This window comes from Aythya marila (assembly GCF_965140915.1).
Source record: "Aythya marila genome assembly, chromosome: 7".
Lineage (NCBI taxonomy): Eukaryota > Metazoa > Chordata > Aves > Anseriformes > Anatidae > Aythya > Aythya marila.
The window spans coordinates 14,377,232-14,393,153 of NC_139048.1; the positions used below are offsets into that span (position 1 = coordinate 14,377,232).

The window sequence follows — 15,922 nt, forward strand, 5'->3', positions numbered from 1 at the left end:
CAGTGTGCATGGGGCAGGGTGTCAGTGCGCACCAGGCACTGCACAGCGGGGCCAGGACCCCCATGGGTGTCTGCACCCTGCTGCCCGTGCCCCTGCTCAGTGCTCCTGGGTCCATCCTGCTCGTGTCCCCAGCGCTACTGAGCCACCCACCCCCAGGAACCGCAGGGTGTCTGCCTGTCCCTAGGGGCTGCTACTGTGGAGTTGGGAGCACCCTGGGCTCCAGCACCCCAGCCCTAGTGCCATGGAGGGCTGCTGGGACCCAGGGGTGCTGGCTGTGGTGCATGGGCCCCCTGCCAGCCCTGGCTTGCCGTGGCTCACGAGGCTCTGCAGCACCAGGTCCAGCACAAAGTGTTGGAAAGCCCCCAGCTGGACACAAGGGACTGGGCTGCTCGGGGGGACACGCAGAGGGGACACATGCTCCTCTCCGCAGGGGAACAGGCAGCGACAAGGGGAGATCAGGCACAGGGGCAGAGCAGCCAGGCACAGCTCCCACTTGTGTAGCTGCAGTTCTTAAAAAATTCTCTATCTACACATTTGTTTTGTTTGTGTTTTTTTTTTTTTTTTTCTTTTTTCTTTTTTTTTCCAACCCTCTAGATGCAACACATCTACCCTCCTCCGGGCCCGCCAGGCCGGCCGGGCTCCTCCAAGAAACACGGACGGGGCTGCGGAAACGTCCTGGCCCGTGGCCGCGGGGCAAAGCAAGGTCCTGGCATCGGGGGCTCCCCGCCGGCCCCCCCGGTGTCCGCAGCAGCCCCGGCGCTCACAGGCACTGGCTGCAGCCGCACTTGCTGGGCTTCTCCACCTCCTCCACGAAGGTCGCGCCGTTGCTGCACTCGAAGGCGTATTTTCGGCGCCGCGGCCGCAGCCCGGTGCAGCAGCCGGCACCGGCGTCACCGCCGCAGGCACCCCGGCACTGCACCCAGGCCACCGGCCGTGTGGTCTGGCAGATGGCGTAGCCCCGCTGCACCTGGTGGTAGTCCCGCACCGGCTCCCCCCGGCACTCCAGCTCTGCAGGACAGCGGGACTCAGCGGGGTCTCAGGGGGACTCAGCGGTCCCCCCGGCACCCCCACCCTGGCGCCCGCTGCCCCACCACCTACCTTGGTCGCACAGGGTCCCGGTGTAGCCGCTGTGGCACTCGCAGGTGGGTTGTCCCCCTGGGGCGAGGCGGCAGCGGCCGTGGCGGCAGGGCAGGAGGCGGCAGGGGTCGGGCGGCGCGGCGGGCTGGTTGCACAGGGCTCCCTGGTAGCCCTGGTGGCACTGGCAGCTGTAGGAGAGGGCGTCGAGGGGCAGGCACAGCCCGTGCACACACCTGCGGGCACCCACAGCCATCAGGTGCCTGCTGCGTGGCACCGAGACGCACGGCACGGTGGCACCGGCACGGGTATGGCACGGCACGGGTGTGACACGGCACGGCCAAAGGGCAGCCGGCAGGGTGGGGGCACTCACTTGTGCCCCTGGCAGGGGCCGCCGCGGGGCTGGTCGCAGTGGGGCCCGTCCCAGCCGGGCTCGCAGTGGCAGACGGGGCCGTGCGCGCCGGCGGGCTGGCAGATGCCGTGCAGGCAGTAGAGCTTGCGGCAGGGCTCGCAGCCCGGCACCACGCCGGGCGTCATCCGCGTCTTGGTGAAGTCCTGCAGCTCGTTGTTGATGTAGAGGTTGCGGATGCAGCCGTGGAAGCTGGTGCCGTTGAGGAGCTGCCAGAGGCGGAAGGCGGCCGAGTTGACGTCCACGGGCATCCCTGGGGAGAGCGGGGCTGTCACCGTGTGCCCGGCCACCCCCTGCCACCCGCACCGCCCCGCCGACCCCGTACCTCCCACGTAGAGCGGCGCCTCGCTGTTCAGCGTGTAGTGCTTGCCCGAGTTGTCCATGGTCATGGGGCTGCCGCCGTCGATGGAGAGGTTCACCATCTGGTCGAAGGTCACCAGCTCCACGGTGTGGAACTGCCCGTCGTTGATGGTCTCGGCGCTGGCAGGAGGGCTGTGTCACCCCTGTCCCCCCCGGTGTGGCACCGTGCCCGTGCAACGGGGTCAGGGCTGTGGGGATCAGGGGCTGGTACCTGTATATGGCCGAGCTGGGGTGGGTGCCAGGGTCGTAGCTGACCCTGACGTGGCCCTGGTACAGCTCCACGGCCATGTGGTCGCTGTCGCCGTTGTACAGCAGGATGCCGTTGCCCTCAGCCGTGGAGACCTGGGGGTGGGAGAGGTGGGACCCCGCGCCCCGGAGCTTCCCCCCGACACCCTGCGCAGCCACAAGCCCTCACCTGCAGGGTGATGTTGGCCCGGGGCCAGTCCTGCAGGTCGGTGAACTGCAGGTACGTGTCGCGGTCCACGAAGTTGACGCTCAGCAGCTTCTCGCACTTGGGGCCGCCGAAGCCGGGCAGGCACTGGCAGAGGGCGCGGGCGCCCCGCTCCACGCAGGCGGCCCCGTTCTGGCACTCGGCTCGCTCGCAGGGGCCGGGCTGGCCGGCGGCACGGGGCGGCATCTCGCACAGCTGCCCGCTGCGGGGCCGAGGGCGCGCTGGGCACGGGGCTGGGAAAGCTCCCTCCCCGGCACCCCCCACCCCACAGGGTGCTGGCACCACCTCGGGGTTCCCCCCCGCCCTGCCAGCAGCACCAGGGGGACGTGAAGGTGCCAAGCCCTGCCCTGGGGTCCCCGCTGGGGACCACACCACGGGGACGGGGATGGCCTCTCCCCCTACGCTGCAGGGCTGGCTGGCTGTGGTGGCCAGGGCTGGTCCCTCCTGCGCGGTGACACCCCCGTTACCCCCCCGGCGGTACCTGTAGCCCTCGGTGCAGAGGCAGGAGTAGCCGTTCACCTCGTCCACACAGCGGGCGTTGTTCTGGCACCGGTGGTCCTGGCAGTCGTCGAAGTCCTCGCTGCAGTTGCTCCCCACGTAGCCGGGCACACACTCGCACCTGGGGCAGGACGGGGATCACAGCAGCCCCAACCCTACTGAGACTCCCTAGCATCCCTCCCCGGTGCCCCCCACCACCCTGCAAGCTGCAGCCCCCCCCAAAATAAACCCTGATGCAGGCCAGGGCTCACCTGGGCCCCTGGCTGGTGGAGATGCACGTGGAGCCGTGCTGGCAGGGGCTGAGCTCGGCCGAGCAGAAATCGGGTGGCTGCTCGCAGAAATCCCCTGTGGGGCAGAAAGGGGGTGCCGGGGGGTACCCAGACGGGTCCCCACACAGCTCCAGGCCTCGGGGGGCAGCCTCAGACCCCAGAAAAACATAGGGCATGTCTCGTTGATGGGATGGCGAGGCTGTGGGGCCAGCTGGCTCCCTCACCAGTTACCTGTGTAGCGGGCAGGGCACAGGCAGGTGTAGTTGGTGGCCCCGGGCACGCAGGAGCCCCCGTTCTCACAGCTGTGCTCCTTGCAGGGGTCACTGATGGCGTGGCAGCTCGGGCCCTCAAAACCCGCTGCACACAGGCACCTACAAGGCAGAAACCAGCATTTTTGGGGGTGATCCCCCCAAAACCACCAGCACATGACCTTGGCACAGAGCACACGTGTGCATGGGGGCTCCGGGGAGCAGGGCCCTGCACACCCCTGCCCTGCAGCTGCCTGGGGAGCGGCACGGTGCAGCCCAGCTGGGTGCTCGGTGAGGATGCTGAGTTGCCAAGACAACGGGCTGAGAGAGGCCATTTAGCACGGGAGGCCAGGAGGCTGCACGGCCCTCCTCCACCTGCAGCCCAGCGGCTATTTTCGGCTGCTAATTGTGCCCCAGTTCCCAGAAAAGCCTCAAGCATTCGGGGTAGCAAGGGTTAGGCAGGGGCATGGCTGCGGGACCAGGGCCGCATCCTGCCCTGTGCCACAACTGCAACCAGTGCCTGGCAGAGGGACAGAGGTGCTGGGTCTCCAGGAGCGATGTCCCAGAGGAAGGAAGCACCTCGCATGTCCCTGGGCTGCTGGAGCTCCATGCTGCTGCCCCAACACCCAAATTTCAAGGCTCCCCATCCAGCACTCACCTGAACCCGGCTCCTTCCCCCTCCTGGGGCTGGCAGGTGCCGCCGTTGGCGCAGGGTTTGGAGGAGCAGCCGTCGAGAGCCACCTCGCAGTCCCTGCCCTGGGGACGGAGGGAGCGGTGGGAGCGAGGAGGGGGCCGTGGCACTGCGCCCTGTCCCCCCCCGGCTGCTGCAGGCGTGCAGAGCCCCCGTGCTGTGACCCCACACGGCGCAGGGACGTGTCCCCCCCCCAGCTGGGGACCCCAGGGCCATGCTACCTTGTAGCCGGCGGGGCAGGCGCAGCGGTAGGAGCTGAGCGGGTCGTTGTGGCAGGTGCCCTGGTTCTGGCAAGGGCTGGAGAGGCAGGGGTTGCACTTGGCCTGGATGCTCAGGGCTGGGGGCCCTGCGGGGAGGGAAGCGGGGATGTGGCCGTGCTTGTCGGTCACCAGGGATTTGCCCCCAGCAAGGGGACAGAAGCAGCCCTATCGGATGAAATCCTCCACGCGCCGGTGTCCCTCGTGCCCACGGCGCATCGCTGCCGTGCAGGGAGCAGGAGGCAGCCCGGCTCGCCCACGGAGGGCACAGATGGACAGACAGACAGACAGACAGACAGGCAGCCCAGGCGCTGCTCACCCTGGCACTCAAACTTCTTGGCGGGGGTGGTGAGCAGCAGCTTCCCTTCCATGTCGGGGGGCCCGGCGCAGCGGGCGATGCCCGGCTCCTTGTACCCGGTCTTGACCCAGCTGGAGAGCCAGCGCAGGTTGCAGCTGCAGTACAGGGGGTTGGCCCCGATGGCTCTGCAGGGGAAGCAAGGGCAAAGCTGGGGGCCCCGAGGGCTGTGGTGCCTCCCCCCCAGCCCACGTCCCCAGTCCTGGTGCTAAAACACCCTGAGCCCCCATCCCGCTGCAGGGAAGGGCACTTTGTCTGCCACGCCTGGAAAATGCAGGGGGAAATCTCCCAGCGCTGCAGCACGGGCATGCAGTGGGGGCAGAGAAGCAGGGCGGGCGTGAGGCGGTGGGGACGGCGCACACTGTGCTCAGGAGAGGTGCCAGGCCTTGAGGAGGCAGCAGCGGCACGAGCCGGCGGCAGCGGGGCTGTGCAGGGCTGTGGCTGCCGGCGGACGGCGAGGAGGAGGGAAAGGCAGAGGGGAAGGGGTGGCGAGGGCAGGGGGTCTTCCTGAGGGCACCCCAGGCACTGAGATGCTCTCAGCATCTGCAGGAGCAGCTCCTGCAATCTGGAGCAGGACCAGCTGCTGGCACAGAGAGCGGCAAACACATTGCCACGGCACAGCAGATGTGGCACGAGCACGCCTGGACCAGGGCTCTCAGTGCGGGGAGGGCTGGCACAGCGCTGGTACGCCCTGCGAACGCTGCCCTCAGCACCAGCCCAAGGGGAAAGGGAAGCAGCACGACCCCGAGACAGCCCTTTTGCAGGTCTCCCAAGCCTGTGTTCAGCCCTCTGCCTGGAGCAGGAGATACTCACAGGTGGGACAGGGAGGTGACGTCCGCGAAGATGCCCTCGGGCAGGCTGGAGATGTCATTGCCGTGGAGAGACCTGCGGAGAGCAGGGGGCCCCGTGATCCCAGCGCCTCCGGGTCCCCTGCGAGGGACAGGGGGACGTGGGGACAGTGTGGGGCGGCGAGCAGGGCTGGGGCAGGCACTTACAGCAGGCGCAGGGAGCGCAGCCCCTCGAAGGCCAGCGGCGGGATGCACTGCAGGGAGTTGTAGCTCAGGATCCTGCGCAAGGGAAGGAGGAGGCCACACAGCACGGCGGGCACCACGAGAAGCCGCTGCAAGCTGCACGCCAGCCACCCCACATCCTGCCCCCCGGCACCCCCGGCAGCTCGGCCACCCCTTTATCCAGGTGGAGGGGGAGATCCTGGTGTCCCCCAGCACTTTTGGGGTCCCCTGGGGACATCCCCCCGCAGCCCGGGGAGCGCACTTACAGGGTGGTGAGCTGGCTCATGTTGGTGAAGGAGGAGTTGCTGAGGGAGCTGATCCTGTTGTTGCTCAGGTCGCTGCAAAACACAGAGCCCAGGGGCTGGGGCCAGCCCTGCCTCGTCCCCGCCGGCTGCCCACCCACCCGCACGGCTCCGATGTCTGTAGGGTGCTGGGGTGCCCCCAGCCAGCCGTGTCCCCGTGTGGTGGGCAGAGCACAGGGTCCCCGCGCACATCCCTGCCCTCCTGGGGGTGGCACGGCATGGGGACAGCCTGCTGGGGCTCCTGCCCCTGGCTACTTACACAAGCTGCAGGTACTTGAAGGTGGAGAGCTGCCCCGGCACCTGGGTGAACTGGTTTCCATCCAGGTAGCTGTAGGGAGGAGGGAAGCACCTTGGGGTGGCCGAGGAGCACCCTCTGCCCTCCCACTTCTGCGCCGAGCCCCCCACGGGCTTTGGGCTGCAGGAGTAACCCCAGCATCACCTCCCTCCCTGCACCCACGGGGATCTCAGGACCCTCCCAGCTGCCGGGGAGCCAGGACGCACACCCATTTGCACACCCACGGGCCCCACACGGGGGTCCCCGGGGGCAGCTCCCCGGCAGTGTGTGTGAGGCAGACATGTGCTGCCTTTACGCACCCGCCGCCGGCGTGGGCGGCCGCAACCACTCGCAAGGCAAGTGTGAGAGAGGAGGATGTGGGGAGAGGAGGGGGGTGCGAGACGGAGCAGGGGTGTGAGGGGGTGCCATGCATATGCATGTGCACAGCCCGTGCACGGGGCAGGCTGCCGGGGACCCTGCGCTGTGACAGCAGCCCCTGCACACCAGCCCTGGGGGCTCTGAGGCTGCAGAGGGCTCAGCCCCGTGCTGGGGTAGCATTTGGCACGGTCCCCTTGCCCCCAGGCAGGACAGGGGTGCACCCCGACCCCAGAAACCCTGCAGCAGAGTGGTGGAGGAGGAAGGGAGCCCCTCGACGCGGCACTCACAGCTCCGTGACGTTCTTGGGGATGCCCCTGGGCAGGGCCTTGAGGTGCTTGTTGCTGCAGCGGACCACGGTGTCGAGGCAGGTGCACTCCTGAGGGCACTGGGGCCGCGGGATGCAGCTCGTCTCCTCCTGACCTGCACAGGACACAAGGGCCACAGTGTCACCAGGGCACGGCGCGGCACCCTGCAGGCACCCCGCGAGGCTGGGCTGGGTGCCTGGCACCTGCAGCACCCACACCCATCATCTCCCCTCGCCCCAGAGCAAGGGTGCAGCACCGGGGTGCATGCAGTCCTGCTCCTGCACCCGAACTGGGATGGGTGTGTACAGACAGCTCAAGGCTGCCCTGATTTTTGCCATTTTCAGGCAAAATTGCAGTCACAGAGACTGCAGAGAGAAGGGCAAGCAGCAGCCCCAGGACAGCCCTGTGTTATCTAACCCCGCCAGGCAAGGCGCAGGATGCAACCCTGTGGGCTGTGACGAGTTGGAGGAGGATGATTTGTTGTAAATATTCTCCAGAGGGCTGAAAAGCTGGTCTAATTTTTCTTTAAAAAGGGGCTTTTCTCTCAACAAGCACGTTCCCTGCCCAGCTCTGGGGCATCGTTAGGGGAGGGCACTGAGGGGTGGGGGGCCCCCAGCTCGCCATGGGGTCTGGTGGCTGGCATGGGACCAAGGACGGCGCTGGGGCGGGGGGCTGTGAGTTACCTTCCTCACACCTGAAGTCGGGGAAGGCCACGTCCTGCAGCGGGATCTGCCGGAGGAAGTCGGGGTTTTGGCACCGCGGGTTCCCCGTCACGATCTTCCTCTTGCGCAGCCAGTCCCCCAGCCAGGCCAGCTGGCAGTTGCAGTTGAAGGGGTTGGCGAGCAGGTTCCTGCACATGGGACGGAGCCGGGGGGGCACAGCCTGAGACCAGGGGCAGCCCCCCAGGTCTGCTGCACCCCCTGCGCCCCCGGTGTGACAGGGAGAGCCGAGGGGCCGGGACTCCCATCCGCCTCCACCTCCCACCAAGCGGTCTGTGAGCACCCCCGGGGAGGGGGCAGCGCCCCGGGGCCCCCGACGTACAGCGTGGAGAGGGACTGCAGCGTGTCGAAGGCGCCGGGCGCGATGGTGCTGATCTGGTTGTCGTACAGCGAGAGCAGGCGCACGTTGCGCAGCCCCGTGAAGCTGTCGTTGTGGATGCAGCTGATGCGGTTGTTCCTCAGCATCCTGCGGGGGATCAGGGCACCTAACAACCATGCCCGGGCTGTGCACACCGCAGGAAGGACCTGGGTGGCTGGAGAAGCCTTTGCCCACCCCCGAGGGCTGCAGCTGAGCCCAGCCCCAGCTCTGGATACAGCCAGGGGCTCCCGAGCTGGCCCCACAGCGATGCCGACAGCACCAGCCCGGTGGCACGGGCAAAAGGAGCTGGGACACCCCTGTCCCCGTGGTGGAGGGAGACTCACAGGGTCCTCAGCCCGTCCAGGCCCCTGAACATGCCGCTGCGCACCGACTCCAGCTGGTTGACGGTGAGGTGCAGCTCGCTAACGGACGCGGCCCCCTCGAAGGCCCCGTCCTCGATCTCCGACACCTTGTTGTTGCTGAGGTTGCTGCAGGGAGGAGCAAGCAGCAGGCTGGGACAGGGGGGCTCTGCCCTGCCACTGTGAGTCCCACTGAGCACCCCATGAGAGCAGGGGTCCCCCAGGGGGGATGTGTCCCCAATTTCGCACCCCGACATCAGGACCCCATGCGCCTTCCCACCCCCAGGTGGTCCCAGCAGGGCGGTGCCTGCCCGATCCTCACATTTTCTTCAGATGAGGGAGCTTCTTGAAGATGCCGGTGGCCTCCAGGACGGAGATTTCGTTGTTGTTCAAGCGCCTGGGGTGGGCAGCAGGGAAAAGAGCTCAGGAGGTGGCTGCGAAGAGCCTGGCACAAACCGAACCCTCAGCGAAACCCGGAGCCCGTGAGGCTGCGGCCGCGGGAGGGGAGGGCAGCGGCTCTTACAGCTCGGCCGTGGACTGCGGGATGCGCTCGGGGATCTTGGTGAGCTTCAGGTTGGAGCACTCGACCACGCCGGACTCGCAGCGGCACTTCGGGGGGCAGCCCACGTCGCTGTTGCACTCGCTGTTCAGCTGGTAGTCCTCCGTCCCTGCGCAAGGGCAGGGGCTTGGGGGCTGCACCCAGCCGGGTGCTGCTCCGCTCCCCCCGCACCCCAGCCAGCCCAAAATGTGCACCTACGGCCCCCTGTGTGCCCGACGGGGGGGCACAGGGGGCATTATCCGCAGGGATATTTGTCCTGGGAGTGTGGGGTGCTGCACACAGAGCCTGTCTGCACCATTTGTGCCCACAGGGTAATGGCACGATTGAGGCTCCCAGCACCCAGTGCTTCTGGTACCGCAGCACCCAGACCCCAGCAACCAGAAAATATGGGAAAAGCAGGGCCAGGCCTCCGGGTCCTGCACCAGCACCCCTGCCTCTTACCTGGGATGAAATACTGCTCCTTGGCTGCAGAGAGAAAAAGCACATCAGCACCACCGAGTGCACGGCAGGGGGCGGGGGGCTGCGGGAGGGGGGACGAGGACGCCTCTCACCCGAGCAGCGAAACTTCTTGCTCTTGATCTGCCCAATGCGCTTGTTGGCCAGGCGCCGGGGGCTGGCGCAGCGGGCGCCGCTGGTCTCGATGGGGTTGGCGCGGAGGAAATCCGCCAGCCACTTCAGGTTGCAGTCGCAGACGAAGGGGTTCTGGGCCAGGTGCCTGCGCCGAGGGCAGCGGGTGACCGGCAGCCACCTCCTGGTGGCTCCTGCTGCCACCACAAAGGGACCCCGCCGCAGCATCCCCCGGGGTGCCGCCCCGCAGCCCCGCGGGCACTCACAGGGTCTGGATGGCCCGCAGGGAGGTGAAGGTGCCCTTGGCCAGGCTCTGGATCTTGTTGTCGTAGAGCGAGAGCAGCGAGAGGTTCTGCAGGTCCTGGAAGGCGTCCGCCCGCACGCAGTTGATCTTGTTGGCGTTGAGGAGCCTGGCGGGGAAGGCGGGAGGTGAGGCTGGGGGACGTGGCAAACCCCAAAACCCTGTGCCATGCCCCGGCCGATGGCACTGACAGCCCCAGTGTCCCCGCGGAGCATCCCACCGGAGCCTTACAGCAGCTGCAGGGCAAAAAGTCCCCCAAAAACGCCCTTGGGGAGGTCCGTGATCTTGTTGCCGTACAGCACCCTGAAGAAAAGGGGGGCGTGAGGGGTCGGGTGGGGGCGGCACGGGGCAGCACCCAGGGGTGCCACCTCCACCCTGCGCCCGTGCCCCCGGTGCGGGCACTCACAGCGAGTTCAGCGAGCGCAGCCCCTGGAAGGCGTCGGGGGCGATCTCGGAGATCTGGTTGTTGCTCAGGTCTCTGAAACCCAAAGGGACAAGGTGGCCTCACCCTGTTTTTCTTTCATCCCACATCCCCATCCTCCTGCTGGGGTCCTCCCAGCAGTGGCCTGTGGGGTTTGGGGTGCTGGCTGTTTGGGGGCACGCTTACATCCTCCGCAGCTTCTTGTAGGGGGAGAAGGCGCCGGGGGGGATGGACTTGATGCCGTTGAGCTCCAGGCGTCTGCAATAGGAAAGAGGAGAGGTGAGGGCTGCGGGGCTGGCTGAGCCCCAGCACCCCGTGGACGGGCTGGGGGGGCTGCAAGACCCCAGGCTCACAATAAACCACCCCACCGGAGCAGCCCTGGGGACAACTTGCTGCTCGTGGGCAGGGCTTTCTCCAGCAGGGAGGGTGACGTGGGGGGGACCACAATGTGGGGGGAGCACAGAGGGCAGGGGGCAGCACGGGGGGCCGGGGCAGCACCTCCTCCCCCCAGCAGCCTGGGTCTGGGGGCGTCGGCTGCCTCACACGCCTCGCATCCCAGCAGGGGCTTTGCGCCGTAATTGGATTCCCCTAAGGAGATTATTTCTCTATTTACATGTTTAATGCAGCTAAATCCAGGGCTGAACCTGGGCAGTGTGAGAGAAGGGCAAGGCCCTCTGCCCCATAGGGGCACTCTGTCCCCGTGTCCCCCCCGCCTGGAGCCACCCCGTGCTCGCAGTGACTGCAGGGTCCCCATACCCACGGCCCCACACTCACATCTCCGTCATGGTCTCGGGCAGGTTGGCGGGGATGGCCGTCAGCCCCTTGCCCCGACAGTCCACGATGCCGTTGCTGCAGGTGCACATGGCCGGGCAGGAGCCGGAGGACAAGCTGCAGAGCTGGGCATGTGCCCCCTCCGTTTGTCCTGGGGGGGGAAGCAAAGGGGATTGCAAAGGGCTGGGACAGGAGGGTGGCACCTCCCCAAGGAAGGGAGCCCGGTGGCACGGAGCTACGGGTGCACAAGGTCCCGACCCCATACAAAGGGCACGCAGCCCCGAGGGCATGGATTTACACCCCCTTGTCACAGCGACAGGGTGCGGGTGTCCCCGTGGTGTCCCCACACCAGGGCTGGAGCCCGTGGCGCGCAGCTGAGCCCAGGCTGCAGAGATGGGCTGAATCCATGGGGCAGACTTTGTGACCCCATCCGTGTCCCCACCCCGGTGCCCGCCGCCTCCCCGACCCCCTCACCGGAGCAGCTGAACTCATTCTTCTGGATCTCGGCCACGTTGAGGCCGCGGAGCTGGGCTGGAGCCGCGCACTGGGTGAAGAGCCCGATGGTGGGGCGCTGGCGGAGCCACTGCGACAGCCAGGCCAGGTGGCAGTCGCAGAAGAGGTGGTTGGAGTGCAGGCGGCTGCGGGCGGACGGGGGGTCAGCGGCCGTGGGATGCCCCCTGCCCACCACCCCGAGCTCTGGCGGCCCCAATTTCCCCGACCCAAAGGCCACAGGCACATGGAGAGGGTGCGGAGGCAGTCATGGGGAACCTGAGGGCACCTCCCCGCGTTGCCAAGGCCACCTCGCTTGGGGGACGGCAGGGGTGTCCCCTCCAACCCCTCCGTCCCCTCCTGCTCCCCCAGCCCCCCCACTCACAAGGTCCGCAGCTTGGGCATGTGGTTGAAGCTGGACACGGGGATGGACGTGATGTTGTTGTTGTTCAGGGTCCTGCGGAAGGCAGAGGGGGGCAGCTCAGGGGGGGTGAGATGGTCCAGGCGGCACCAACCCCTGGGGGCAGCGGCACCCACCCACTCCCCACTTTTGGGTGGATGGATGGAGAGGAGAGGGAGGGCATGTGGGCTGGGGACTGCAGCTGCCCCCTGGCCACTTACAGGACCTCCAGGCCCCGCAGGGCACGGAAAGCACCATCCTCAATGCAGCTGATCTGGTTCTTGTCCAGTTGCCTACGGGAGAAAGCAGCAGGAGCGTTGCTGGGACAGTGCAGGGCCGCCGGCTGGCTCCCCGTACTGCCCGCTGCCCAGCCGACCCCAAACTCCTCCGTGCCAGCCCGTGCCCGGCCCTGCTGCCACTCACAGGTTCTTGAGGTCGGTGGCCCCGCGGAAAGCTTTCCTGGGGATGGCCTGGATGAAGTTCTCGCTCAGGTCCCTGCGGGAGAAGGAAAATGAGCAGTGCCTGCACGACACGATGCTGTGTGGGATCAGTGTGTCCCCAGGCAGGGTCACAGCACCAGGGATGCCCCAGGGGCTCTGCACAACCATAATTTGGCCCCCAGGGACCTGCAGCCCCACTGGCCACACCGAGGTGACCCTGGGTCCATCCAAGGGGGCTGCACGTGGCTGGGGTCCCTGGCACTGGTGTCCCCTGGCTCCGATGAGCAGAGCAGCAGGGCACAGCTCTGGGAAAACCCTCAGCACTTAAATACCCTGTGACTGCTATAATTACAGGTCCCTGCTGATTAACCGGTAATTACACTCGGTGGCTCCAGCGGGCATTCCCATGGAGCCTGCCCCGCGCTTCAGAGGGCACCCATAATCAGGTCAGTAATTTATCACCGTCCGTGCAATCACCCGCGCTGCGCACCAGGGGGTTGGATGCCCTGCGTGCACCCAGCCTGGCTTTTAACAACCGTGATGACCAAAACTCTCAAAAAGTGGGCTCGGGGGGCACCAGCTCAGCCCACCCCAACCTCAGGGTCCATGGCCACAGTGGTCAGGGGGGACCTGGCCACTGGGGAGTAGATCTGAGCCCTGTGCTGCCATTCCCTCTGCCACCCCGGGGTCCAGGAGCCCCTCTGAGCTCAGCAGACACCGGCACTGCCTGCTCCCAGCCCCACACCCCCAGAGCCCTGCTCCAGCATCCTTTAGGGCAGGAGGCTGAAACCTCGCTCGTGTTTCTCCACTCGCAGCCCTGGTGTGCCCGGGGAGCAAATCCCAGTGCCTGCCTGCAGGCTGCTCGCTTCCAGCTCCTGAGGCACACGCGGCGAGGAGGTTGCAAAACTTACTCCGCGAGGCTTCTCCCCTTCACAGCTTTTCGTGGCAGGCACCGATGAGGTGCTGCCGTTCGGGGTACCGAAGCCAAGAGGGACAGACGCTGGATGCGAGGGTTTCAGCAAGGCCCCGGTGCCGCGCGCACGCTGCCGGCACGGTTACCCAGCTGACAACAACAGGACAAACACATGCTTTGCCTGCGGGATCCTCAGTCCCCGGCGTTAGAACAAGGCCCGGCCCCTTCCCTCCTGGTGTTTCGTCGCTCCCAGCTATGTTTGCTTTACACTTTGGCGCCGAGGAAACAGCAGATGGCACGGCTTCTCCTCGCTCCGCCGCACGGCTCCCCGCACCCTCGGCGGCTGTGCCAGCGCCACCTCGCACCCCTCCAAACACCCTGGCTGTCCTTTCTGGTTTCGCTTCTAGGTTTTTTCCTAAGACCTCAAGTTCAGGAGCTCCTGGTTGCTGAACCCAGAAAATGCCCAAGCAGCTGGCTCATCCACAGCTCCTCCATCCACAGGGACCACGAGGCTCCCTGCACGGTGAGGGCGCAGAGGGCTCCGATCATCCTGGGGGTGTGAAGGGGGAGGATGAGGAGGGGAGAGCAGGCTGTGGGGCTGTGCAGCCTCCCTCCTGTGAGGGCCAGAGGGCAGAGCTGGATGCCTGCACTGCCCACAGCCCGGGTGAGCCCTCTGGGGGGGCTGCAGCCACCCGCTTGCCCGAATTGAGAAGCTCGCACCTCCTACGCTCAGCGGGCACAGTCTGGCTCAGGCTCTCCGCAGCCCGTCTGCAAAGCAGGGCCCCCGCTTGCTCCCCAGGAACATTTCCACCCCTTCCTGGCCCGGCCCCATCGCAGACACCTTCTGTCCCCGCTCTCACCTCCTGGAGGGCTTTCTGGCCCAGCAGATGCCTGCTAATTAGCAGCCACCGTCCCCAGCCCACGGCTGCGAGATGGGGAGGGCGCATGCTTCAATTCCCCATCTCCCAGCGCCTTACGGACGGGCTCTTGAGCCATGTGCTGGCAAGACATCGGTGTTTGAGCACCTGATGCAGCAGGTTGGGGTTTTGGACACTCACCTACTTGGATCTCATCCCCCAAAATGTGACACAGACCCCGTTGTGTGCACGGTGCTGGCCGGTGTGACACGAGGACGTGCCGCGGAGCAGGCGGTGCCCTCGCAGCAGGGCACGGTGGGGGACGAGCTGGGAGCCCCGGCGCGGTGCCAGGCAGGGGGCACGGCCCCCTCGGTGCTGGCAGGGGCTCGGCAGCGGGAGCCAACCCCCCGGCGTGCCGCCCTGCCCGGCGCTTAGCGGGGCGCCCGAGCAAAAAGTGTTCGACATCACTTCCCAGTGGGGAGCCCACTCAGGCAAACAAACCCCGGCAGCCTTAATCTCCGCCGCCAGAGCCCGGCGGGCGGGAGGGGGCCGCAGCGGCCAGGCGGGGAGGCCGGGGCTGTCACCACGCTCCCATTCTCCCGGCTAATCCCGACTTCACACTTTAACCTGATTGAGCCTTGTTCGGAGAGCTGGCTCCCCGTGCGCCGCGAGGGGATTAGGGCCGGGCGCAGCGGGGAGGTAATCGCTTCCTAGTGGGGTCGGCCCCGTGTCCTCCGAGCCCCCCGCTGCCTGCCAAGCGTGCTGGCAGGGCCTGGCAGCCCCCGACACGGTGCTCCCCGTGCTGCAGCTCCCTGCAGCGGGCAGCCCGGCTTGGCAGCATCCTCCAGGGTGAGTTGGGGTAAATGCCGTGGGGTGCTGTGCTGGGTGAGACCTTGCCGGAGGAATCAAGTGAGGGCCACGGCACTATTGAGCAAGGCGGTGTCCTGGTCCCCCCAGGGAGCTGCTGCTGCTGGGGGCAGATGTCCTGCAGCTGCACCAGCGTGGAGCTGGGGGACCGAGGCAGGGTTTTGCCCACCGTGCCACCCAGCCCTGTCCCCACCTCGGGTTCGTGCTCCCGCAGTGTGAGCATTACGTCAGGCTCTTCGATTTTTAATGGGCTCCGCCAGCCCAGCTGCCACGCTGGCCGAGGGGGACGGGGCAGACCGCCCTCCTGCATCGTCCCTGCCTCAAAGTGCCACCCCCGAGGTCACCAGGAGCCTGTGCACCGCCTGCTGCCACCAAGCAGGGCGAGTCCCCCAGGAATGACAGCGGAGGGACAGCGATCCCGGGGTCACCCCGATGCTGGCTCTCCCCGCCCAGCCGCAGCAGGGTCCCCGCTCCGATCTCTGCCTGTCCCTGCCCCTGCTGGGGTCCCAGGGGCTGCTCCTGCCGCGGTTCAAGGGCGAGCAGCTGCGAGGAGCATCCAGCCTGCGCGCCGCGGCACAGCCCTCCCGCGAGCCGGCCCCGCTGGCAGCCGGAGCGAGCGCTTCATCAGGCGGCCCCAGCCGCCAACAATTACGTGCTGAGTAAATCGATGGGATATAATTGGACTATTAAGATCTCATTATCCTCCTGGCTCCCGGTGCCGCAGCTCGCGGCGCGCTGGGGAGACCGTGACCTGCAGCCAGAGAGGCTGCAGCCGGAGGGGCAGCGGGGACGGGGCGCACGGTGACACTTCCATCACCTGCTCCTGTGCCGCCTCTGGGGGTGATCCCTGCACCCCAACACAGGGTCCTGCTGCCCCGGGAGCCAGGCAGATCTGGGTTAAAGGAAAGTCCTTGCAGAGGGACAAGAGGATGGCACATGTTGGTGGCACAGCACAGGGAAGAGCGGGTCCCGCGTGGGCTGCACATCCAGAGCCACGGGGCTCTGCTCGGTGGGGAGGGA

The 15,922-nt window shown here is 67.1% G+C and overlaps 1 protein-coding gene across 1 annotated transcript in view; it reads right to left on the reverse strand.

Annotated features, from left to right (window-relative positions):
• Positions 1–290: 290 nt before the first annotated feature.
• Positions 291–15,922, reverse strand: part of SLIT1 (slit guidance ligand 1) — a 42,184-nt gene continuing 26,552 nt past the window's right edge. Inside the window, exons 5-37 of the mRNA XM_082764847.1 lie at positions 12,249–12,320; positions 12,047–12,118; positions 11,811–11,882; positions 11,411–11,574; positions 10,940–11,087; positions 10,352–10,423; positions 10,151–10,222; positions 9,976–10,047; positions 9,710–9,853; positions 9,428–9,591; positions 9,318–9,341; positions 8,841–8,985; positions 8,640–8,714; positions 8,303–8,446; positions 7,923–8,066; positions 7,565–7,731; positions 6,864–6,996; positions 6,184–6,252; positions 5,889–5,960; positions 5,608–5,679; positions 5,426–5,497; positions 4,577–4,740; positions 4,222–4,346; positions 3,968–4,065; positions 3,293–3,432; positions 3,044–3,137; positions 2,776–2,913; positions 2,259–2,496; positions 2,055–2,185; positions 1,809–1,963; positions 1,448–1,736; positions 1,099–1,310; positions 291–1,008 (exon numbers count right to left, since the gene is read on the reverse strand). Coding sequence (XP_082620973.1) covers positions 761–1,008; positions 1,099–1,310; positions 1,448–1,736; positions 1,809–1,963; positions 2,055–2,185; positions 2,259–2,496; positions 2,776–2,913; positions 3,044–3,137; positions 3,293–3,432; positions 3,968–4,065; positions 4,222–4,346; positions 4,577–4,740; positions 5,426–5,497; positions 5,608–5,679; positions 5,889–5,960; positions 6,184–6,252; positions 6,864–6,996; positions 7,565–7,731; positions 7,923–8,066; positions 8,303–8,446; positions 8,640–8,714; positions 8,841–8,985; positions 9,318–9,341; positions 9,428–9,591; positions 9,710–9,853; positions 9,976–10,047; positions 10,151–10,222; positions 10,352–10,423; positions 10,940–11,087; positions 11,411–11,574; positions 11,811–11,882; positions 12,047–12,118; positions 12,249–12,320 — 4,201 coding nt within the window. The 3' untranslated portion in view covers positions 291–760. The remainder of the gene's footprint in view (positions 1,009–1,098; positions 1,311–1,447; positions 1,737–1,808; positions 1,964–2,054; positions 2,186–2,258; positions 2,497–2,775; positions 2,914–3,043; positions 3,138–3,292; positions 3,433–3,967; positions 4,066–4,221; positions 4,347–4,576; positions 4,741–5,425; positions 5,498–5,607; positions 5,680–5,888; positions 5,961–6,183; positions 6,253–6,863; positions 6,997–7,564; positions 7,732–7,922; positions 8,067–8,302; positions 8,447–8,639; positions 8,715–8,840; positions 8,986–9,317; positions 9,342–9,427; positions 9,592–9,709; positions 9,854–9,975; positions 10,048–10,150; positions 10,223–10,351; positions 10,424–10,939; positions 11,088–11,410; positions 11,575–11,810; positions 11,883–12,046; positions 12,119–12,248; positions 12,321–15,922) is intronic.